Here is a 23,812-nt window from a genome sequence, read left to right as displayed (position 1 = left end):
TTGGTCAGTGATTTCTCTGGCGGCCTCAGGGAAGGTTAGTGGGAAAGAAGCAGGAGCTCAGCGTGGCTGACTCGTCCTGTCTGTGCCTCAGATGGGGGCTTCTCTCCCCACAAGGGCATCTGGGTGGCAAGGGCATGCCAACAGCTAGACAAAAATAATACTGGGGCACTTGGGTGGTGCAGTCGGTTGCATGTCCGACCCTTGGTTTGGGCTCCGGTTGTGATTTCGGGGCTGTGGGATTGAGCCCCATGTTGGGCTCCACAATCAACAGGGTGTCTGCTTGGAATTCTCTTCCTCGGCCCCTCCCACTTGTGTGCTTGCACTCTCTCTCTCAAATAAAGTCTTTAAAAAATCATAATAAGACTAATGGTGAGGGTTGTTTAGAAGAACTTTTGGTATTTGTCAGTGTTTCCCCAGGAAAGGTCTATGGGGGAGGGATGTGGTAGGAGCGAGATAGAAGGAGAGATTATACGGACTCAGTCTGGAAGTTAAGGATTCATAGTCTGCCATTTCTGAGAGTGCAGGAGGTGGGGGTAAAACGTTTTCAGGAGGAAGGAGCAGTGGATGGGGCTGCCGAGCTCTGGGAGCTGCAGAGGGTGCGAGGGACCCCCTTGTCAGCGGCATCCCACTGGGTGCAGTGACGCCGTCTGCCCCTGGAGCTCTTTTCCGGACCTTCCCCCAGCCAGCTCTTACGGAGGCGCTGGCTCAGACGGCTGGACCTGGGCTCCCACTTGGCGTCCGTGGAGCTGACCTGCAGGTCCACTCACCTTCAGAGTCCTTCCACCCAAAATGTCTGTCTTGGTGGCCCACCATGCACCGGCCCCTTGACCCTGAATCCTGCGACCCTCAGGGCCATTCATGTCACTCTATGGAGTCCGTTCCCGCTGCTATGCCCTGGGCCTTTTGCCTTTGGCCGTCTGGTAGACTCTAGTAGGAAGAATGGTGAGTGGAATGCGTATTGTGAATGGGGGGGGTGTTAAGGAAAGGCGTGGGCCTGTCCTCAAGGAGCGTTTCTGTTTTATGGTGGCACAATGTGCACAGCATATGCAGTTTACTGTTTTAGCCATTTGTAAGTGTCAGTTCAGTGGCAGGAAGTTTATTCCCAGTGCTGTGCAGCCCATATCACCACATATCAGTAGCAAGAAGTTTATTCCCAGTGCTGTGCAGCCCATATCACTATCCGTTTCCAGAACTTTCTCATCATCCCAGGCATCTGGGAGCATAGGTCTTAGCTGGGGGACCATACACTGTCAGGCAGAAAGAATGAGCCGGTGCTGCTGAAGCCAGAGCCAGGGTCCCCGGTGCCTGGGTTTGGCTGTGCCTTCAGCACCGTGTCTCCAAGCTCATCATGAACCCTTGGTCAGGCTTGCCTCAGGCTCTTGCTGTGGGCCAGTGGACTCCCAGCTACAGAGAGTGGAGTAACCAGGACAGTGAATGTGCTTTGTGGTCGTGGGCCCCGTTGTCGTCCACCTGCATCCCATGCAGGGACCTCAGCGTCAGTCACTTTGTCCTCGGACAGCTCTGTGGGATGCCAGGTGCCAGGGAATACCTGCTCCGCCTCACTCCCTTCCTGACTTGGCCTTTCTGGTGTCACTCCCTGACCTCCGTGGGACCCAGAGGTTGTGATGAATAACTGTGTGTGGTGGTTTTGCTGGGCCACAGTACCCAGATATGTGCTCAAGCACTATTCTTGATGTGTCTGTGAAGGTGTTTTCAGGATGAGATTAACAAATCCATAGACTTTGAGTAAAGCAGATTATGCTCCACAATGGGTGGGCCTCGTCAAATCAGTCGATGACCTTAATGGGTGGCAGGTTGGGGGGCACCAAACCTGATCTACCTGGAAGAAGAGGGAAATCTCCTGGAAAAATGCATTTGGATTTGGATTTGGCCTGCAACTCTTCCCTGGGTCTCCAGCCCACCAGCCTGTCCTGTTGGACTTACCAAGCCTCCATAATCATGTGAGCCAATTGCTTTTTAAATAAATCTCTCTCTCTCTTAGTAGAGGGAGGTAACTCTGTGTGTGTGTGTGTGTGTGTGTGTGTGTGTGTATGTATTGGTTCTACTGCAGAGGGCTCTCCTGCCCTCCACCTGGCTTAGAGGTGAGCGATCTCATAGGAGAGACAAGTGTATTAAAACCATTCATAAGTACAGTGTGGCAGGTGCAGAGTGAGAAATGCCCATAGTGTTACGAGGCCATAGGAGGGCACCTGGGGGCTAAGAAGGGCTCTGCGGGGGTACAGAGCAGGGCATGGGATGTACCCACATAGAAGGTGACTGTGGCAGCAGGGGTGGAAGGGTGGGAACAGGAGCGTCCGTCTCTACAGGCCAGGCGCTGAGGTGCGTCTGCTGAGCCTGCTTGTCCGTACCGTATGCCCGGGAAAACGGAAGCTCCCAGAGAGTGTGTCATTTACCCCAAGACTCAAGGCCGAGAGGCTGTGGAGCTGATATGGGAGCCAAAGGGCTGGCGAGCTCCCCGTTCTGTGGTCTCCGTGCAGCCCGCGTCGCACTCCCCAGGGCCCTCAGGAAGGGAGGAAGGAGTAACCGCCCAGCGTGGGGCATCTGCCCTCTCAGACATGGGAGTCCACAGGGACAGTATTTCTGGGACTCACCGTTCAGATGTCCACTTAAGGGGAATCAGGGGGATCATGTTATGTTTATATCTGTGGTAGAAAATTACCAGGGCTAACGGAGGCCCCTTTCATCCCTCCCATGACCACACCCTGGCATAGGCTCATGGAAGATCGTTAGGCTTTTGACCCCAGGCTTTCCCAGCAGTGGAGTGAGCCGGCAGGGGGTCATGTAAATAAGGCTCTGAAAATCCTGAGACGTCATTGCTCCTTGGGTTCTAAACCCTCTGTACCATATGAGACCACAGCCGATGCCTTCTTTTTCGGTAGAACCACTCTTCTCTCCAGATTTGAGAATTACGGCATGCTCAAGAGTATATACTCTGTGTGTCCTGTGTCCCAGGTCTGCCAAGAGCTGTCCCCAGCCCTAGCACATTCTCTAGTTCGTGTCATTTGCAGAGGGTCTCTGAGAAAGGGAGCCTGCCAAGGAGACAGACCTGTCCTCTCCTGTGCAGTCTCCCTTGTGAGCTGGGGGGGTACTGAAAGGAGAGATTTATACAGAAGATGAGATTTCCAATCTCATGGAAAGCCCTGTCATCTACAGGTTGGAATCCCTTCCTCTGAGACCTTACATGTGCTCATCTTGGAAGCTTGTGACCTTGCTGTGGGGTCAGAAGGAGATGCTATCTCTACAGACTGCTGTTCTGTCTCTACAGATTGCTGTTCTGTCTCTACTAGGTCAGAAAGATGGAGAATCCAGTGGGAAAAAACTGGCCAACAGTTTGGTTAATGTTACATAGACCCACAGTGACCACAGAGCCCTGAGATTCTTTGAGGGGAAAAAAGCAAAGCATTATAGTTAAAAAGAGCAGATTTCTCCTGTCTGTATGTGTTGCGCTAGGCCACCTGCCTCTGCAGGGTGAGACCCAGGGTTCCTGCGAGGGTTGTTGGCAGGCGGGAGAGCCCCACGGAGGGGGTGGGAAGAGTGCATGCCCAGGAGCACACTGTGTGCGTGGCCTGAATGGATGCTCGGTGGGGGAGGCTGGGCCGTCTCCGGGGCTTCAAATGGCTGCCGCGTGGGGCAGGGACAGAACCACTCTAAACGTGAAGCCCTGGTTTCCAGCTCAGGGAACTGACGTTCACTGGAGGTGGTTAGACCTCAGAAGCCAGAGTTCAAGATGGAAATTCCCAGGCCAGCGGACCCCCAGTTCCCACCCCCTGCACATCCCCTAGCATGTCCAGGCTGAGCCCAGATGGGCGTCTGTGAGGAGGGGGGTGGGGTTGGGGGGGAGCTGCCATGGAGGTCCCTGCCCCGCGTGCTGTTGGGGGACTTGCTCATCTGGAAGCATCTTTCTTCCTTTCAGCCTAATCTGTGGCGTCACGACAGCCTCTTCTAGGGTTCAGGCATCGGCGGAGTGCCAGCTCCATGCCAGTTCCGTGCTTAGGGACTCTCTGCATTACTCATTTTTTCTTCCCTGGAACCTTACAGTGCCCGTTCCACAGTGACGAGCTAAAGCACGGTGAAGTGAGCTGCCTTGCCACTGGGTCAGCCATAAAGCAGAAGACCTGGGGTTAAAGGTGGCCTTTCTGATCCCAGGGCCCACCCTTTTACCAACCAGGCTGTTTGAGAGAATGTCCTGCATTGTAGACAAAAACCACGTACCTGGGGTGCCTGGGTGGCTCAGTGGGTTAAAGCCTCTGCCTTTGGCTCAGGTCGTGATCCCAGGGTACTGGGATCGAGCCCCACATCGGGCTCTCTGCTCAATGGCGAGCCTGCTTCCTCCTCTCTCTCTGCCTGCCTCTCTGCCTACTTGTGATCTCTGTCTGTCAAATAAATAAATAAAATCTTAAAACAAAACAAAACAAAACAAAACACCACGTACCTGTTCCTTCCCGCTGTCACTGCTTTCTCTTATTTTGAGACTTGCTTCTTAGATTGAAAGAACTTGAGGAGTCGGTGCTGGTTTTGTCCTTATTTGATTTTTAGTCTTTTTTATATTTGGTCCTGACTGATCACTAACTGGATTAGCTTAAATGTGAGGGTCCGAGTGGGATTAATCCACTAGAGTGGATTTTGCTCATGGAGTCCAAAACCGGGCAGGACAGGGCGTCTATCCATCTGTTTCACTGCGCCTGGGAGGACACGAGCTTCCCTCCTGGCCGGCGTGGATGTGGTTATGTCACAGGATGGAGTTGGCTGGGGAACGAGACATCTGTCACATCATCTCTGCGTGCCCTCGAGCAAGTAGCGGAGGACTCACTTTTTCCTTCATCTTTTGGGTGGGGCTCCTTTGCCCAGCCCTCGTCACCATGTTGGGATTCAGAGGAGACAATGCAGTACTAAGTGCTCATCGTAGGGAGTCAGTCATTGGCTGGACCAGATCGAACCATGGCCTTCTCCCCCAAGGAACTTAGACTCTACAGCTGTACTGATGTGGGTGGGTGCAAAGAGCCCACATGCTAGCACCCATCCCTCCACCACACCTCACCAAGAGTTGAGCCCGGTTCTTGCAAGGGTCTGTGTGCTGAAGGTCCAGCCAGCGAAGAGGACAGCCTTGGCGTCATGGTCAAGGTAAGAGGCAACGGAAGAGACAGTTGGTGGCAGGAGTCAACAGTTAGGTGGTGGTTTACAGACTTTGCTGAAAAATAACTAGGCTGATCAACCAAAGGAAGCATAAAGCCGCTCTGTCCCTAGAAGTTTCCATTATAGCAACGACTGGCACATATGACTGTTGAGTACTTGAAATGTAACTGATATGACTGAGGAATTGAATGTCTCATTTGACTTAATTTTGGTTAACACAGAACAGCCACGTGTGCGTCTAGAGGCTACACAGTGGGTGTAGAGCTTGGCTATTTTAAAAAGAAATCCCCTTTACACATAGCTTTCGCTTACAGACAGTGGCCTTATGAGGTACACAGAGCATAAACGATCCTTACAAATGAGGAAATCATGGGCTCAGAGCAATTAAGTAACGTGCCGCAAACCACAGAAGCCAGTGAGGGGCAGAGCCCATGCCCATGGGACCCAGCAGTTCCGAAATTGCCTTCCTCCTCTCTGTGTGACAGACTCTATTCCTCTCGTGGCCAGTGACTGTTACTTACACTTTATAGTTCTCACAGGTGGCCGCCCCTGGATGCCCCAGTCACCAGCCTCCCACGTCCCCAGGAGCTCACCCTGCCTCCTTTCAGGCAGCGCAGACCATGCCCGTGTCCCCTGCTTCCCTGCTGTGACAGTGCCACTCTTCACCTGCGTCCGGCGTGGCTGGTGAATAAAGGGTTCGAGCAAGGATCACAGACCCTAATGATGAGTGACTTCACCGTCCCCAGATATGCCGTGCTCCGACGGGGCATGGCAGCAACAGGGAGACCAGATTCTTTTCTGTTCTGATGGTTCAAGACCAACATTGCTGAACCAAATTTACCTCAAAACAGGGAAAGTGCAGAAACCCCAGTGACAGCTTTGTGGGTACATCTTAATGAGCTCTCAAGCCATCAGTTACTGCGGCTATCACCAGGATCCTTTTAAGAGGGTGGGAAGGGGCACAGGAGCCAGGCCCCTCCTCTCCAGGTCTCCGGGCATCACAGAAATGGGCTGACATAGAAGCAGGCTGCGTCCCCCCAGGTATTACTATAATCCGTATAGCCTATGCTTCTTTCTGTTACAATGTTTCTAAAATATGCAACATTTGGAGTAACATTCTGGGGCCAAGTGTAATGCTGCATATTAATTTCCTTTCCTTTTTTAATAAATGTATATATTTAAAAGTTAATAAACCATAGGAGCAAGAAAAACCTTTTTAAAGGAAAAGCTTGACAATTGAAAGATCCTTTTTTCTGCCCTAAAGACACTAGTCCAAAAAGCTTGTGGCTCTCTAGATAGTAAAGTTTTGGAAGCAAACTCCAAGTTCAAAGGGCTAGATGATGCTCTCTGCCTGTGGGACTGTTTCAGCATAAGGATGCTAGCTCCAGAGGCCTGGAAGGTGAGACCGGACTTGTGGGAGGCATGCTGGCCAGGAGTTCCACCGGACTTGTGGGAGGCATGCTGGCCAGGAGTTCCACGTTTCCAGGAGGGGTGTTTCCTACGGCGCCGTCTTTCCTAGGCTCTTGCAGAAAGCACCCCGCACAGAGTATGAGCATGTGTGTGGATGTCCAACGATGCTGTCTTTCTCCCATTATGATCTTTAGGGCAGGCTTTCGACCCTGGACACGATTCATTCATGTGTCTGCAGCAGTTGCAGTGACAGTGGAGTTGGGATGAGATTGCGTGGAAGGCGATGGTTTGTTCATGTTACATGTATTCATTCAGCTGAGGCGTCCACATTGACATCTTCGACCCACTGAAGTACTTCCGTCAAAGCCCACCCCGACCAGTGGGGTAGTGGACCGGAGGGACCCTCGGACGAGCCGCACCTGTCGGGCCAAGCCCCTTCGTGGCTGGGTTTTGACCACCCAGCTAACGTTCTTCCAAGTTGTGCCCCTCGACGGGGACTCGGGGATTTACAGCTTTATGTGTTATTTATTGAAATGTAGATCCAATTTTATATTCACTTTAAAAATAAACTCACACCAGAGGGATGGGGGCTAGGAGCAATAAGTGAGTGGGGGTTAGGAGGTTCAGACTTCCAGATATAAAATAAGTAAGTCATGGGGATTAAAAAAAAGTAGAGCATAGGGAATATAGTCAGAAATATTGTAATAACTTTGGTGACAGATCATGACTACACATCTTGTGATTGTCATTACACCTGAAATCAATATATTATTATATATAGTACATTACATGTAATACTATAATAATGTATTAATAGTAATGATACAGTTTTATGTGTCAACTAAACGTCAATGAAATATTTTAAGAAATCACGCCTAGCAAAAAAACAAAATAAACTCATTATTTTATAGTAGTGAGTGCCCTAAATTTGGGACCATCCTTGGACTGCTGTCCCTCGGTCTTCCTCCAGATCTCCTAATAGGAACTCAAAGACCTTTGATTCCACACCTGTCCCCTATTCCTGTGTTGGAGCAACCAAGCTCCTGCTCCTTGGGAAGAGCCTGGCTGGAACATTGGGAAATGCCAGTGTCCAGACGGGCCTGCGTGCACAGACTAAACTTCACAAGTCCAGGATGGCCCTCTAATGGGACTGCATGCCACTAGCTTCTGGGGACTGTGTGTCTCCCAGGGGAGCAAAAGGCTGGCCCCGACCAAGAGCGGTCACCCTCTGCACACGTGTGCTTAGCTCAGAGTCTGTTAACAGCCGCTAGCTTCCATCGGGATTGCCTTTGGGACCAAATACAGCAAGTTCCAAACACACCCATGCTTGAGTAGCTCTGATAGGGGAGTCCTTTTGTAATTATGTTTAGTCATTTTGTGATGAAATTGTATTATATGTTTGGCATCTAAAAACAAATATTTCAAAAATATCTGTAATTCTCGTATAGAGAGACAGCCACTTGAGGATGGAGTCAGCATAGCTACATAAACACGCACACACACACCCCATTTTATAATCTCGTTACTTCACTTACGAAGATGTTGTGAACCTTTTACTGTTCTCTACTATATTCTTTTACTATTCTATACTATAATACTATACTACTACAGTAACTTTTCTAGATCGTGATTTTGAAAAATTACACTGTATTTCATTATACCTGCTGATTTTAATCAGCCTCCTTTTCACGGGAGGTAATTAGGTTGTTGCTATTTTTTTTTAAAGATTTTATTTATTTATTTGACAGAGAGAGAGATCACAAATAGGCAGAGAGACAGACAGAGAGAGAGAGACGAGGAGAAGCAGGCTCCCTGCTGAGCAGAGAGCCCTATGCGGGACTCGATCCCAGGTCCCTGGGACCATGACCTGAGCCGAAGGCAGAGGCTTAACCCACTGAGCCTTTTTTTAAAAAGATTTATTTATTTGAGAGAGAGCACACAGGGAGAGGCAGAGGGAGAGGGAGAAGGAGAGGGAGAGAGGCAGACTACACTAAGTGCAGAGCCCAGCACAGGGCTTGATCTCACGACCCTGAGATCATGACCTGAGCCAGAACCAAGAGTCAGATGCTTCACTGACTGAGCCATCCAGGTGCCCCAGGTTGTTGCTAATTTTTTGCCATTATAAAAAAACTGGAGTTCATCAGGTGCATAGAAATGCTGCCGTTGAAGCAGCGTGGGGCAGTAGGCAGGCCTTGAAGACGCTCAAAAGATTCCTGTCCCTGGTATGCGCACACCTTCTCCCAGTTACTCCCGTAACACTTTCAGGGAAAACATGAAAGCCTTTCTGTTTTCCTTAAATTAGAAGGAAAAAAAAACACCCACCTTTCAAGCTGAGGAAAGTGCTTTAACATATCCTATGAATGTACGGGTCTTTATACCAGCGCAGATGTAAAATGTAAATTCCGTATGGAGGGAGAGAGGCGCAGGGCAGCGGAAGGGCCCGTGAAAGTCACGACCCAGCCTGAAACCACCTCGGTTAGAGACGTGGGCGTTTGTACCGGTGGTGGCATGTGTCCCCTTACCCTCAGCCCTGGACATGGGGAAGCTGCTTTGGGAGGTGATTCCAGCTTCCATGACTGGGAAGGGTTGCCGATCGTTGGTGATTTGTAGCTGCTACCTCTGCCTCGGCTGCTTCTGCCCCCGCTGAGCTGGGAGGTGCCCCTGCCCCACCCCTTCACCTTCAGCCACTTGCCTCCAGGCTTCCCTTCTTGTCCTGTGGTGAGAAGAAATGGCCCATTCCTCGAGTGTGCATGTGAGGGATTCTTGGCTCCCAGGTCAGGCTCTCCGGTTCCCTTTGAGCATCGCCCCAGCAGGACTGTGACGGGTCCACGCAACCCCTGCGTGCCCTCACGCCCCTCCCCAAGGACGTGCATGCTTCCAGCATTTGAAGAGCAAGGGAGAGCACACCAGCCTGAGCCACCAACTCTACTCTGGCAATCAGAGGGACGACGTTTTGAAGGTGCGGCGCGCTTTGAAGCCCGTTAGCCAGGCAACCCGGCCGATCCGCCTTCCGAAGTGCTGACTTTAGAGCCGTGATGAGATGAGATAGGTCCCCGGCTCGCCTGGTGCCCCAGCCGGGACAGCTCCCGGCAACAAACTACTGGGAAGACGTGATCCGCTCTAGGTTATTCTAAGACCCAGGAGAAAGTCCCTGTATTCTTTGCTGTCAGGACTCGGGATAGTGTTGCCCTATGGCCTGCTCACCTCAGTCTTCCATCCCACACGAAACCAGGGCTGCACATTTACGTGGGGAGGGCCTTGTCTGCTGTGCAGCTTTGTCGGGACGCCTGAGGTTGGTGTGTGTGCGGCCTGGTTCTTCTCTCTGATGCTTTGTTCCTTCTCCAAGTTTAGCACCTTCCCCTCTGTTATGGACCAAACGGCGCCCCTCACATTCATGTGTTTGAGTCCTAAGCCCCAGTCCTACAGAATGTAACTATATTTGGAGATAGGGCCTTTATTTTTATTTTTATTTTTTTAAGGATTTTATTCATCCATTTGACAGAGAGATCACAAGTAGGCAGAGAGGCAGGCAGAGAGAGAAAGGGGGAAGCAGGCTCCGCACCGAGCAGAGAGCCTGATTTGCAGCTCGATCCCAGGACCCTGGGATCATGACCCGAGCTGAAAGCAGAGGCTTACCCCACGGAGCCACCCAGGCACCCCAAGATAGGGTAACTTATAATTAATGTTAAAAAGATGTCATTGGGGTGGACCCTTATTTAACATGGCTGGTGTCCTTCCAAGAAGAGGTTAGGACACAGACACAGGAGGATGCTCTGTGAGGACACAGGGAGAAGACAGCTGTCTGCAAGCCAAGGAAGGAGGCCTCTCCCAGCCCCTCGATCTCAGATCTCAGACTTCCAGCCTCCAGAACCGGGCGAACGGGCATTTCTGTTGTTGAAGCTACCTAGTTTGTGGTACTTTGTGAATGCCGGCCAGTAGACTGACCCATCAGCCCGCCACTCCTCTCCTTACGCCTTGTGAGGAGTGGCAGCTAGAAGACCTGATTATGGTTCGGGCAGAGAAAAGTGAGATGGTCAGCAGCCATGGTAACAAGCCAGGATCCCGCTAATGTGGCTGCTCAGGGTACCCAGTGACCTTGTCCAAAGGCTTTCGAGTTTGTTTTCTAACACTATTCTTGCTCCATCACATGTCTCGCATCTTGTACACAGTACAGTTGTTTTTTAGCTTGGCCGAGGGAATTTCCATGGGGTCCTGTTAAACTTTGCCTGCCCTGGGCCAAGTGAGCCAGTGACTGCCCCATACCCCAGGGAGGTCCTCAGAAGCCACGTGCGATGTCATCGTGGTTGGGCCTGAGGGGAGCCCACGACACACCTCCCATTCCCTGGTGGGAACGTGGGTTTGGATGGAGGATTTCCTTTTGAATGACACATGGGACAAAACTAACGGTCCCTACAGTGGATTTCAGGAGACATAGTGCCCAGCGTGGGTATGAGGGGATTTCAGGTAGGCTCTCTGGGAGAGATAGATATGAATCTGAGCCTTAGGTGCAGAAACCCGTGGTAGTGGCCACAAGATTGGACGTTGCTGAAGGAGGGAAGACACATTCTGAGAAATGGCCTGGCTCGGCCAGAATCACATGTGACAGAAGCAGAGCTTGGCTGCCCTATCTCTGTGTTTTCTTCTCTATCAAAGAGATTTCTTCTGGGAATTGAGGTGGAAGAGCCATAGAGATTCCAAAATGAAATGTTGGGAGTGCTGCCGAGTTGTCTAAAAAGATGTTCTGTTGTCATCAAGCCATTGCCTGCCAGGGCACAGGAAAGTAGGGTCCTCCGTGAGGACATCTCAGGTGAGTGTCTGGGAAAAGATTAGCCCTCAGAAGACGAGCTTCTTTTGGAATTGGAGTCACATTCGCCTACCTTCGTCGGCCTCAGGAACATCAGAGCATGCGATCGAAGTCATCTGAGGGTGTTGTGGATGGAACTGGATCCTCCCTGGGGCCGTGTTGGTTTTTCACAGCCAAGCATCATCGACTGTCTGCGTGGACAGACGTGCATTGGGCAGTTCTGTATGTCAGAGGACAGGCGGGGCTAACCTCCTTGCCGATTGAGTGTCTTTTGTCCCTGGGGCCCCTGTCTGGCACTGGTGAGCACCATTAGCTGGTGAAGTGCTGCCAGTGAAGGCACCTATAACATTCCACAAGAAGAACTCTTCTCCCTTAAGGAGAATGGTAGTTAGTTGGTACCCGTATGACAGATTCTTCCTGACTCGGTCCGTCACTGGGAGGCCTGCAACCTTCTTGAATCTGTTCCCATTTCCTGTGATTTTCCCCTTTGGCGGTGTTCCTAGAAGATGTTCATGGGACAAAGCGTGTAAGCATAGCTTGCTAATTCCAGCATAGTCCTCTTTGCTGGTGAGTTTTTAATCCTTGATCCTGACTCCTCTTTTTCTGTGTGGTGGCTCCTGTAAGGAAAAAGGCAACAGTGAATGCAGACGCACTTTGTGAATTAAAAAGCTGTACTCGGGGACCCCTGAGTGGCTCAGTTGGTTAAGCGTCTCTTGGTTTCAGCTCAGGTCGTGATCTCAGGGTCATGGGACTGAGCCGTGTCGGGCTCTGTGCTGAGCGTGGAGCCTGGTTCAGATTCTCCCTCTGCTCCTCTCACTCCCCGCCCCGCAAAAAAACCCACAACTGTATTCAAATGGAAAGTACATGGACAAGTTTATCCTTACAGGTGAGGTCATCTTAAAGTGTCGTTTCTCATAAACTGAAGTCCCTCCGTGCTTCTGGACTGGGGATGTGTTTGCATGAACCTCGTTGCCAGATTCATTGCCCGTCATAGTTTGACCCTTTTCTTCTTTATTTTGACATTTCCAAACCGGAAAGTCATGGGCGGAGCCACTGGCCACCTTGACTGTGGGGTGGCCCTGGGGGCTACTGGGAGCCTCCGTGGCCTGAGGAGGTAATGGTGTGTTAGGGGCTGCGGAACCAGTGGCTCAAGGGAGCGGTGGCTTTCCCACCCGTTTGGGGCCCAGCGAGGGCAGTCTGGTCTCCAGCCCGGCACCGTGCAAGCTCCCTGACCGCTGTGTGTTTCTGTTCCAGATCTACGTGCACCTGAAGGACGGCGGGGGCCCTGACGGGCTGGACGCACTGAAGAACAAGCCACAGCTGCACGGCGCGGTGGCCCGGAGCCTGTGCCGGAACGCCGCAGGCAAGAACTACATTATCTTCACGGGGCCCAGCATCACCAGCCTGACCTTGTTCGAGGAGCTGGAAAAGCAAGGTTGGTTGTGCGGTGCACCGGTGCCAGCAGGGCCCTTGCCCCCCAGAGAAGTGGTGGGGAGGCCTGGGGGTACAGGTGCGAGGTCGTGACCGGCAAGGACCGTAGGCCGCCACGGCCAGGATGGAACACGGTTTCAGCCGGCTGCGTGCCCGCCACGTACCTGGACTCCGCCAGGCACCGAAGATCGGAAGGGACACCTGCCACAGGCTCGCGCTCTGCCCACAGCATCTTTGTGTCCTTTCTTGTGAGACCGTGGCTGTTCAGGGCTTGTCCTGGTGTCCTGGTCCATTCGGGCTACTCTCACCAAATACTTGAGACGGTGCAGCTTATAAACTGCAGGCAGTTAACCTATTTCTCGTGGTTCTAGAGCCCAGAAGTCCAAGGTCAGGGCACTGGCATGGTCGCCTGAGGACCTCTTCCGGGTTGCAGACCTCAGGTGACAGAAGCGGCCAGGGTGCTCTCTGGGGGTCCCTTTTCTCAAGGGCACTCCTCCCATTCATGAAGGCTCCACCCTTGTGACCCCGGTTCGTCCCAGAGGCCCCACCTGGAACACCCTCCTCTGGGGCCTGCGGCTTTCAGCCGAGGAATTTGTGGGGGGACACACACACTTGTTCTGTGCACCTAGACATCGGTCCTACGGAGGCTCCCGAGTCTGGACTCAGTCCCGTCTGCAGTGAGGGCTCTGCAGTTGACAGGGATGATGCAGGGATTTATGCAGATTAGCACAGGCTGTTGTGCGGTGGGTCTCAGGAAATTCTTCATGGCCCTTGGTGACGGGATGCTTTGTTCATCGGTTCATGGCTCTGGCCAAAGCAGCCACTGGAGAAAAAGATGTGGACCAAGACCAGGAGACCAAGGGCAAGATGCTTACCCTTTGCTTCATCCCACATTTTGGGGATTTATATCAAGTCGGGAGAGACAGAAAAAGCCTCTCTCCTGCCATGGCAGCCACTAGAATTACAGACCTATTGCTTAGAAACGGTTGCACATCTGGCCTTAAAATCCTCTCGAGTCATGGGGAGCCAGCAGCTTCTGACCTTGACCTTGACCTTGGCCACGGCAAGGAAGCAGCGGCCCCTGGACTCTGAGCTCTGCTGGGTCTCAGTCCTCTGTGAACCCCGACAGGGCTTGGGGTTTACCTGTGGGGAGAACTCGGGCTGCAGAGGTCAGACTATGCAAAGAGGGGCTGTGGAAGTCAAGTTGCAGAAAATTGGCCCTCATGTGTTACTAGCCACCTGAGAAGAAGGATGGGCTCCCACGGTAGGCGGTATGGTGAGAGCCCCAGCTGCCCTCTCCGCCCGCCTGGCTTCCCGCTCCAGTCCTGAGGTGGGCGCATGGCCAGGAAGGCCCCGGGTCCCTGGAACTGCCTTAGGGTGGACATGCAGGGCCAAGGGAAACATGCACATGGGGTACAGAATGTTTCAGATCACTGACGATACAGTGTCAGTCTTCAGTGACCTTCAGTCTTTGACTGAAGACCCAGAGGACGAGACCATCCCCAGCGACTTCAGTCAGAAGTGACTGCAGGCATCCAGACCGGGGCTGGCCGTGGGGAGAAGCAGGCTTCCCAGGACCTGCTCAGTGGGGCAGGCTTGCATGCACGTGGGGAGGGCCAGGCAAGGCCTCAAGCCCAGGGCGGAGTTCAGCGAGGCCTCCTTGTGCACACTGGCCTGTGCTCACCATCCCTCCTGCCCCTTGGAAGCTTCTGTGTGTGGAAGGCCACACTGCCACTGCTCCCTTTAGTGGCTCTGTGTTCAGAGGCAGGACTCTGGCTTGGTGCTTGTCGCTCGATGATTCTTCCCTCTGGGGTTAACTTGTCTCCAAGGGGACGGCGGCTCCGTTTTGCACGCTGCCTCCGGGAGCCGTGCAGACAAGCACCGGGCTGGGCCTGGGGCTCGTCGGGTCTTGGCCAGAGTGTTAGGGGGTCCTGAGTGTGGTCAGGCTTGGACAGCAGACAGACCTTGGCTTAGTCCTTGCCTTTGCCCTCCTGGCTGGGAGCCTGGAGACTTCCTGGAGCTGCAGTCCGTCTTCAGTGTGGGTGGGATAACCCGAGGGCAGAAGTTTCTAGAGGCAGGTGGACGATCGGTGCTCAGGCTCTGCACCGTCCCTGGCGCGTCGTGAGCGCTCGCGACGAGACTCCTGTGGATGCTGCCGATTCACGGCGCCTGCGATGGTCTCTTGCGTCATCTTCAAGGTCCTTAGAGAAGTCCTCTGGGGTAGAAGTCGTGAACTGTAGCGGTCACCCCCGCGGGACGTCTGGGCGGCCCGTCCTCCCAAGTGTGTCAGCCTCAGAGCCAGGCAGTCCCTCTTCGGGCCGGCGTGAGCAGGGTGTCTGTGACCGTGTGGACCCAGTTTTGTGTCCCTGTCCCCACAGAGATCTACTGCTGCGGCCTGCTCAGCTCCAGGAAGAGCGACTGCACCGGCCTGCCACTGTCCATGCTGACCAACCCGGCCACGCCCCCGGCCCGGGGCCAGCACCGCATCAAGATGAAGGGCAACATGTCTCTGATCTGCTGGTACAACAAAGGGCACTTCCGCTTCCTGACCAATGCCTACTCGCCCCTGCAGCAAGGTGGGGGCCGGCAGGGGCTCTGGGCCGCCCTGGAGTCGGGAAGCCCCCAGTCCTCGGCCACGTCAGTGCTCCGGTGGGGGAGGGGCAGGGCGGCAGGAGCCACCGGGGCCCGTGGGCTGCTGTCCCCGGGCTTGTCCGCTTGGGAGGGAAGCCACGACGGCGGCAGGATTTGCGTGTCCCCTGACTGGTGTGTGGCCACTGTGAGTGGCCGTGTCCGAGTGGCATGTCCCCCATCACCAGGCCATTCGGATTCTCTGAAGAGTCTTCTCTAATGGGAGGGGAGATACCGACTGTTTTATCCCTGCGGTGTCTTCATTAGAGGTTAACAATGGGCGCTGTGGGGCATTCAGGTGATTCCATTGGTAATGTCACGTGGGGTGCAGAATCCGTTTGTAGCAGAGGGATTTAGTGAGCAAGGGCTGTAGAGTTCAAGTCGCTACAGCTGAAAGACTTTTAAACTGCTGACAAGGAACCAGAAAGGACAGCAAGGTGCTTGACAGAAATACCTGTGGTTACAGGTGTGTTTGAAAATCCCCTGTATTCCTTTGATGAAGACATCTTTTCTCTTTACTTTGGAAGGACCTCCACAAGGGGCTCTGTTGTGTGTGGGTGGGGTGGGGCGTGTTTGTGTGTGTGTGTGTGTGTGTGAGAGAGAGAGAGAGAGAGAGAGAGATACATTCGTGGTCTGTACACATATGGTGTATACGTTTGTGGGGGGGTGCTTAATTAACTGCTGTTCATTTATTCCTGCCCCCACCCCTGGCACACACACCTACTTCCCGTTTCAGTGGAGACTGGAATCCAGGGACACAAGCCCATGGGACTTAGGTGCAGAGAGCTATAGAAAGCTGCCAGCTTCTCCGGGGCTGTGCGAAGGGCACTTAGAGGAAATTTGGAATTGACCTTGCAAGCCAAAAGTGAGACTTTGAGCCAGACTTCTATACTCTCCTGATGGGGCAAGAGCATTCACAGGGAGAGCGTTCAGGAAGACACTGTAGGAGCTGCCTGCCGTCAGATTATGCGTAACAGATTATAAATTACACAATATGATTTAAGACGACAGAACCTTAAAACCCCAGTCTCAAGGGCTGGGAGCCTTAAATCCATCACCAAGGGAACCAGCAAAGAGGATGTTGATCAGGAAGAAGAGAAAATTGGTAGGGTTGGTCTTTAAATATGCCAGAATTTAGTGTTTGTGTTTCCTTCAGTTATAGTTTCCATTTCTAAAGTACTCTAAATCACAAAGTTCTGGGGCACTTAGGGGGCCCAGTCGGTGAAGCTTCTGCCTTGGGCTCAGGTCCTGATCCTGGGTCCTGGCATGGAGCCCCGCATCGGGCTCCCTGCTCGGTGGGAAGCCTGCTTCTCCCTCTTCCTCTGCCCCTCCTGCCTCATGTTCTCGCTCTCTCATGCTCTCTCAAATAAATAAATAAAATCTTTAAAAAAAAAAATCACAAATTCCCAAATCTTAGACTCCCTTAAAAATCACAGGGAGCCTGCCTCAGCCCTCTGACAGCATCCCCAGGAGCACTTGTAGGCAGGGTTGGGATGTGGATAGCCCAGGCTGGGTGACCCACCTCTCCTCCCCACGGGACATCCTTTAACCAGTCTACATCTTCAGGTGATTTTTTTTTGTAACAAAGGGAGATATTTTCCTTTCAGTTTTTTTTAAAATCTTGATTTTTAAAAACCACTTAGTATTTAATTTTCTTTCTTTCTTTTTTTTTTTTTTTAAAGATTTTATTTATTTATTTGACAGACAGATCACAAGTAGGCAGAGAGGCAGGCGGAGAGAGAGGGGGAAGCAGGCTCCCTGCTGAGCAGAGAGCCTAATGCCGGGCTCAATTCCAGGACCCTGAGATCATGATCTGAGCTGAAGGCAGAGTCTTAACCTACTGAGCCATCCAGGCGCCCTAGTATTTCATTTTCTTAAATGCCATCATTTTTCTGCCTCCCCCTGATTCATAATCCATTTTCTTCACAATCTGAATAATGGTAATAGTGAATATCTCCATACATTAGGGAACATCTTTGACCATTTCCTCAAAATAAAGCTGGGAGTGCAGTGGGTGCCCAGAGGTCTGAACATCTGGAGGACCTTTGATGACGTATCACCCAAAGACCGCACTTAACCCCTGTGACGGGCTCTGGGGGTACCGACACTCCTCTTGAGTTTGCCAACACATTTTCCCCCCTAAATTTGTCAGTCTGGGGGATGAAAATGCTACAGAATTTTCAATCTAAATTGCAGGACCATTGGTGGGGTTGAGCATTTCTGTGTATTTGCTGGCCAGTTTACAGTGATTTCTTCGTATTCTCAGTTTGTCCTTTGAAGCGCTTGTTGAAAGCTTATTTTATGCTATAGCAAGTATTTTTCTGCATTTGTTTTATTTTTGCTTTTATTTATGACTGGTATTTTTTAAAGATTTTTTTTTTTAAAGATTTTTTTTTTTTGACAGAGATTACAAGTAGGCAGAGAGGCAGATAGAAAGGAAGGGAAGCAGGCTCCCTGCTGAGCAGAGAACGATGCATGCAGTACTGGATCCCAGGACCCTGAGATCATGACCTGAGGCGAAGGCAGAGGCTTAACCCACGAGCCACCCAGGCGCCCCTGACTGGTATTTTTTAACCTAAAATTGCCTTTCCTTCTGCATGGGCAGATCTGTTGATCACGCTCTTTGTTCTGAAACTTCTTGCTCGGGGCCAAGGCTAGATCAGGGCTAAGATCACCTGCTTACCATACAGCGTGACTCTGCTCTTTCCAGTAACCCACTATCAGCTGGATTTTTGCTGTTTTGTTTTGTTTTTTTAATTAAGTATAAAGAGTGGCCTAACCAAGCGGCCTTGCCTCTGTGCCTGAACCACTTACAGAAAAACTCTTCTTCTACTTTTTAAAAATATCACTCAGAAGATGAAGCCTCAAATATCAGAAGGACTGCCTCTCAGCTTCATACTCTTTCCTGCTGTGATCATAGATGTACGCGCTCTTCTAAAAGTTGAGAATTTCCAATTTTAGAAAATAGACAACCAGTTAGGAACATTCTAGGAATCGGTTTTTTATTCCTTCTGGATTCTAAGGAGAAACGTCCTTTCCTTCAGAGAGCGTGAGCACGGTCACTGGCTTCTTAGAAGTCCCATATCTAGGGACATCCATCCAGAGGACCCAGCCCTCCTGCTCTCTTTCTGAAGTCCGTTTTGGAGCTGTCCTCTTCCTGGCAGAGCCTTTGCCCATGTTGGGTTCAGACTCCACAGGACCCACGCACATACAGAACGTGCATATAGGACTAACTCAGGGCCTGACTCATTCAGCCTCACGGGGTGGTGGAAGGAACGTCAGCCACCGCAGGTAGCCTGGGGAGGTGAAGGACAGGACTGCCACTGCGTGTGAGCACACGTGTTTCTCCCAGCAGGTCAGACAGATCACGGGGTGCCTCAGAGGTACGTGCGTAGAGCACAGCTAGGCACGGAGACTGGCACACAGCCGTGACTGTGTGGGGCCCACCCAGGGCGACGTCAGCAAAGCCAGTAAATGTCACACAACCTCTTGTCAACGTGTCCCATGGCCGGGCTTGTTGGTGCTCGGAGAAGGATATTACGAGACAGCAGCCCACCCTTTGTAGCTGGAACAGTGTTTGAGAATCCACAATACGGCCAGGGACGGAGTGATTTATAAAGTGGGGGAAGTGCTCAAGCAGATGGGCGCAGACCCAGGCCTTGAAGCCACCGCTCTGCTGAAGTTTCCAGCAGAGCCTCGCCAAGTGGATGGGGAGGGAACGAAGGGCTGGAGCAGGTCCCCCCCGGGGCTGGGGAGGCTGGGACAGGACAGTCCAGGAATTACAGCCCCAGCGGTCACCCAATCTCAAGTTCTCCAAGGACTTCTTGGTGTGAAAAACCAATATCAGGGGCATGGCTGTGGGACGGAGACCAAAAGAAACAGAAAGACCCCCGCTCAGGGCTCAGTCTGTGCAAATGGGTCCCTGCACACTGGTGTCCCGCGGTCCCTCGGTGAGAGGGGGGAGACACGCTAGGTGGAGCCCCTCGGCCCCGCAGGGGACCCCCTCTTGTACTTCAATTCTGTCCACTCAAGTAGTCCCCAAACTTCCCAATCCTTTAGACTGATCCCTTTAAAATATACATATACATGCACCCAAAAATGGCTTTTGTCATAATCCCGTGATGCTGTGTGGGGAAGCTGGCCAGAGCCTCACCTGAGCATTCTCCCACATCTCCTGCATCACCTCTGGACGGCAGCTGTGGGCCTGTGGGCGGGTCTGGGAAACGAGGTCGTCCCAAAGCGGTTCGGGCAGCAGGGTGAGGAGAGCTGGCTGATCTCCTGCCCCTCACACCCAGTCAGTGGGACGTGTCCTTGGACACATTCTCATTTGCATTCAATAGAGGGAAGGTGTTTGAGGGCTTGGGGAGGCGGTAGGGTCAGCCTTCATGTGGGGAGGGGGAGGAGGGGAGAGTCAGTCCTGTACCTCCCCTTGGCTCTCTGCAGGCCCGGCCAGGTGCTTCATCCTCCCTGGTTCCCCTTAAAGCCACCTTTGGTCCCGTCATCACCCCACGTGCCCGCAGCACCCCTGCACACCCACCTCACTTTATGTTGTCCTCAAGTCCTCGTAAGCTTTTAGGGACTGGCATCCAGCTTCTCTGTCTCCGCCTCCCCCTTGGGTCCCTGGAGGGCCAGGCAGGGTGGAGATAGGCACCTGTGTCCGCGGGAATGGGCAGGAGACCGTGCGGACGGGGGTGTGACCTTCTGTCTTCTCCGCAGGGGTGATCATCAGGAGGAAGAGTGGGGGGATCCCCTGTCCCTTGGCCGTGGAGGCGTTTGCTGCTCACCTTAGCTACATCTGCAGATACGATGACAAGTACAGCAAGTGAGTGCGAGGCGGCTCACAGCCACGGGAGAGCACGGACTAGAGGTGGCCGGGTGCTCAGGAGTCTCCCATTCCAGAATGAACAGAGCAGGCCCCTGGGAGACAGAATCTCAAGCCCTCGTCCTGGCCAGCTGGGCGCCCTGTCTCCTTCCCCGCCACCCTTGCCCGAGGTGGCCATCCTTCCACTCACTCGGGCGTGGCCATCTCTTAGTACTGGGCCCTGAGCCTGCCCCCTGCCCCCACCCCAGCCAGACTGCCCTTCCCCCGTCCCTCACAGCTGCAGCCCGTTTCCCAGCGCGGGTTTGTAATTCTTTCCCCTCTGGATGTCCGCAGCAGGTGCACACCATTGGCACTGTAACAGGAATCCAAGGAGCGATCGCTAGTGAGCCTGAGTGTGACTGTTAATTGCCAGGATTCAGCCTCACAACCTAGAACAGAGTTGGAGTAACCCCCAGGACAGGCGGGTGTTGACTCAGCCCACTTGGAGGGGAACCTGCTGGGCTTCTTCACGCAGAGAGAAAACTGAGGACCCGGTTCTCCCCGGGCTCCCTCGCAGGAGAGCCCCACCCCATGGGGAGTCCATGAGCCAGTGTTCATGGCTCACAGCCTGCTGATTCCACGCGGTTCCAACAGAGAAACCCGCGTTGACTTAACCGACACGTTAGGGACCACACTGGGCTGCTGGCGGTGAGGACACTGACCTTCAGACACCCCTCAGGTGCCGAGTGACGGGGACACAGTGCAGGGAGCAGTCCTAAGTTGGGTTGTCCCTGGAGGTGACATTCGTCCTGGATCTGAAGGGAAGCCAGGGGTGGCAAAGAGACGTGCACTCGGGAGGAAGGGGACACGTTACAGATGCCTGCATCTGAGGGTGAACTTGCCCTTGGGACGTGCAGGCGGTCCGTGTGTCTGGGACACTGCAGCCACAGCATCCGAGGAGGGCTCTAGGCAAAGAGGGCCGCCCCTCGGGCCCTGTTCCCTTGGAGCTTCCGAGCCTTGCCATGGAAGGCCGGCTCCCCGTTCCAGCATCTCCAGCAACCCCCAACTCTAGTCCTCTGATAGGAGCAGTTTTCATCTTCTTAGTCTTAGGTCAATTCACTGTGACAGCCTCGACGGGAGCCAGCCCCCGGCCAGCTTCCCACCCCGTGGCTCTGTGGCAGCACTGACCGTGAAGAGGCCCTTTGGGACCATGCCCCCCGCCCTGCCCCAGGTGCCCATGAGCCCCAGGGTCAGCCTCTCCGACTCCTTTGTCCTCGTAGGTATTTCATCTCTCATAAACCGAACAAGACCTGGCAGCAGGTGTTCTGGTTCGCCGTCAGCATCGCCGTAAACAACGCCTACATCCTCTACAAGATGTCTGATGCCTACCACGTGAAGAGGTACAGCCGGGCTCAGTTTGGCGAGAGACTGGTGAGGGAGCTGCTGGGCCTGGAGGAGGCCTCCCCCGCCCACTGATGCCTCCGCGGCCAGGCTTAGGGGAGGACCGGGGCCGGGAACCTGGAGGAGAGAGAGAGCCTGCCGTTGTGACCTGCCCAGCCAGAGCCCTGGGGCGCCCCTGGGGGGTTGGGCCCGGCCCATTGGGGAACCCCGGGCCTCCGCAGGGCCCAAGGTGGGCCTGGTCAGACGATGGCTGCTGTCCCGGTTCCCCTTCAAAGAAGAGCACGTCCTCCCTCCAGAAGCCGCCACCCACCCAGGGCGAGGGCCGCACTCAGACTCTACACGTGGGCCGGGCGCTGTCAGTGGCCTTTGCCCAGCGGGGCGCCACACCCCTGTGACCCCCGTGGAGCTCACCTCAGAACGGGGGACCTGGGAAGGCTGTTGCCACCGGAGGCACCAGGGGTGGGAGGAGCCGTAGTGTGTCCCGCTGGAAAGGCCTGCGCTGGGAGGATGTCAAGACACAGGTGACCTGGTTCCACCTCGTGCCGCGTCCGCAGGGGACCAGAAGCAAGCCAGAGGTACTCAGGTGGCTGGGCAGGAGACCAGAGTGTTCTCCAGCACTCGCCTTGGGCAAGTCTCCTGGAACAAGAAACGCAGGGGGCCATGAGACACAGGGGTGGAATGGGGGAGTGGCTGCCCATTCTGGCTGATCAGTGAGGCGTCCCTGCTCATTTCATTTCTCTGGCTGGTGGCCGGGGTGGGGGGTGGGGGTGGGAGGGGAAAGGGAAAATGCCAACAGAAGCGCAGTGATGTGTGATGCTATTTTTTATTTTTAAATATATCTTCAGGTTATTTTCTTACTGTTGCTTAAGATCTTCTGTAAAAGGAAAACGTCCCCCTCCTTTTCCGCCCCCTCCCCACCCCCACCCCAGCCGTGACTCCTTGCATGAGCACAGTTCGGCGTTCTGGGCCCTGGGACTGTACCAGGGCGAGAGGGGGCGGCCGGCTTCCAGAACAGACGTGGTTCCACTCCGCCAAGGATCACGGGGGGCCTGTGGGCCTTACGCTTTGTCACAGACGTCACCATCGGCGAAAAACCTGTTAGCGTCGCTGAAGCAAACGACAGAAGGTCTGGGGAGGACACTTGCTGCTTCTCCCCACCCCCACCACATGCAATGACCTGGCAGTGTCTGCCCGGGGCTGGCACACCTGAGCCACAGCATCTGGGCCCCATGGGAACGCAGGTCCGCGGGTCTCCTCGGGAGGCCTCGCCCGGCTGGCCCACTGGCCTGCCCATCTGCCCCCCAGACGAGAAACAGTGATTTCCAGAATTACACGACCCCCCTTGCACCCCAATTTATGTAGCCCCCTCGTTTTTTTACAAATGCGAAATCTCTTCTACTCAGGCTTTGGGACTTTGTTGTTTGTTCACACTCAGTTAATTCCCAGCGTGGTTGGCAGCATGCTCCCGACTCTGCGCCATCCCTGTGTCCTGGGTTCCTGAGGACCCCCACGCCCTGTGGTTGGAATTCGATGCCACGGATTGTAGGCTCCATTCTCAGTTGTGTTTCAGAACACCTTCACCGTGTCCTTTGATTGGATTGAAAGCACTTTTACCACATGGAGAAATATATTTTTAATTTGTGACGCTTTTCTACGAGGTCCACTCTTTCTGAGTCTAATGTGTTTCCAACACTTGGGGAGACTCTGATGAAAGCTGATGAATTTTCTTTTCTGTCCAAATAAGTAAAAGAAAAAAATAAAAGTCTATTTAGATGCTGATTCTTTGTTGACATGCGGATTGCTTTCCAACATCAGGGACAAAAGTACCAGCTCCTCTTTTAAAGACTCGACTTCTTACCAGGTCATCTAGAACATATGATCTTGAACCGGTTTTAGTATCCTTTGCCTCTGAGCAGTTTAAAAAAGAAATGCAGTTAAGTCTTTTTTTTTTTTTCAAGATTTTATTTATTTAGGGGAGCCTGGGGGCTTAGTCATTAAGCCTCTGCCTTCAGCTCAGGTCACGATCCCAGGGTCCTGGGATCAAGCCCTGGGTCGGGTTCTCTGCTCAGTGGGGGAGCCTGCTTCTCCCTCTCCCTCTAACTCTCCAATCTGCTCATGCTCTGTCTCTCTCTCCCTCTCAAATAAATAAAATCCTCCCCCAATTTTTATTTATTTGACAGAGG

The 23,812-nt window shown here is 53.2% G+C and overlaps 1 protein-coding gene across 1 annotated transcript in view; it reads left to right on the top strand.

The window, feature by feature from the left end:
- The window catches only part of PGBD5 (piggyBac transposable element derived 5), a 98,750-nt gene extending 75,342 nt beyond the window's left edge, over window positions 1–23,408 (top strand). The window contains 4 exon segments of the mRNA XM_032312473.1: window positions 12,623–12,803; window positions 15,178–15,375; window positions 20,144–20,249; window positions 21,509–23,408. Of these exon segments, the coding sequence (XP_032168364.1) occupies window positions 12,623–12,803; window positions 15,178–15,375; window positions 20,144–20,249; window positions 21,509–21,704 (681 nt within the window). The 3' untranslated portion in view covers window positions 21,705–23,408.
- The last annotated feature ends 404 nt before the right edge of the window (window positions 23,409–23,812 follow it).

The sequence above is a fragment of the Mustela erminea genome, chromosome 14 (assembly GCF_009829155.1).
Source record: "Mustela erminea isolate mMusErm1 chromosome 14, mMusErm1.Pri, whole genome shotgun sequence".
Classification (NCBI taxonomy): domain Eukaryota; kingdom Metazoa; phylum Chordata; class Mammalia; order Carnivora; family Mustelidae; genus Mustela; species Mustela erminea.
This window is presented reverse-complemented; position numbering and strand designations above follow the sequence as displayed.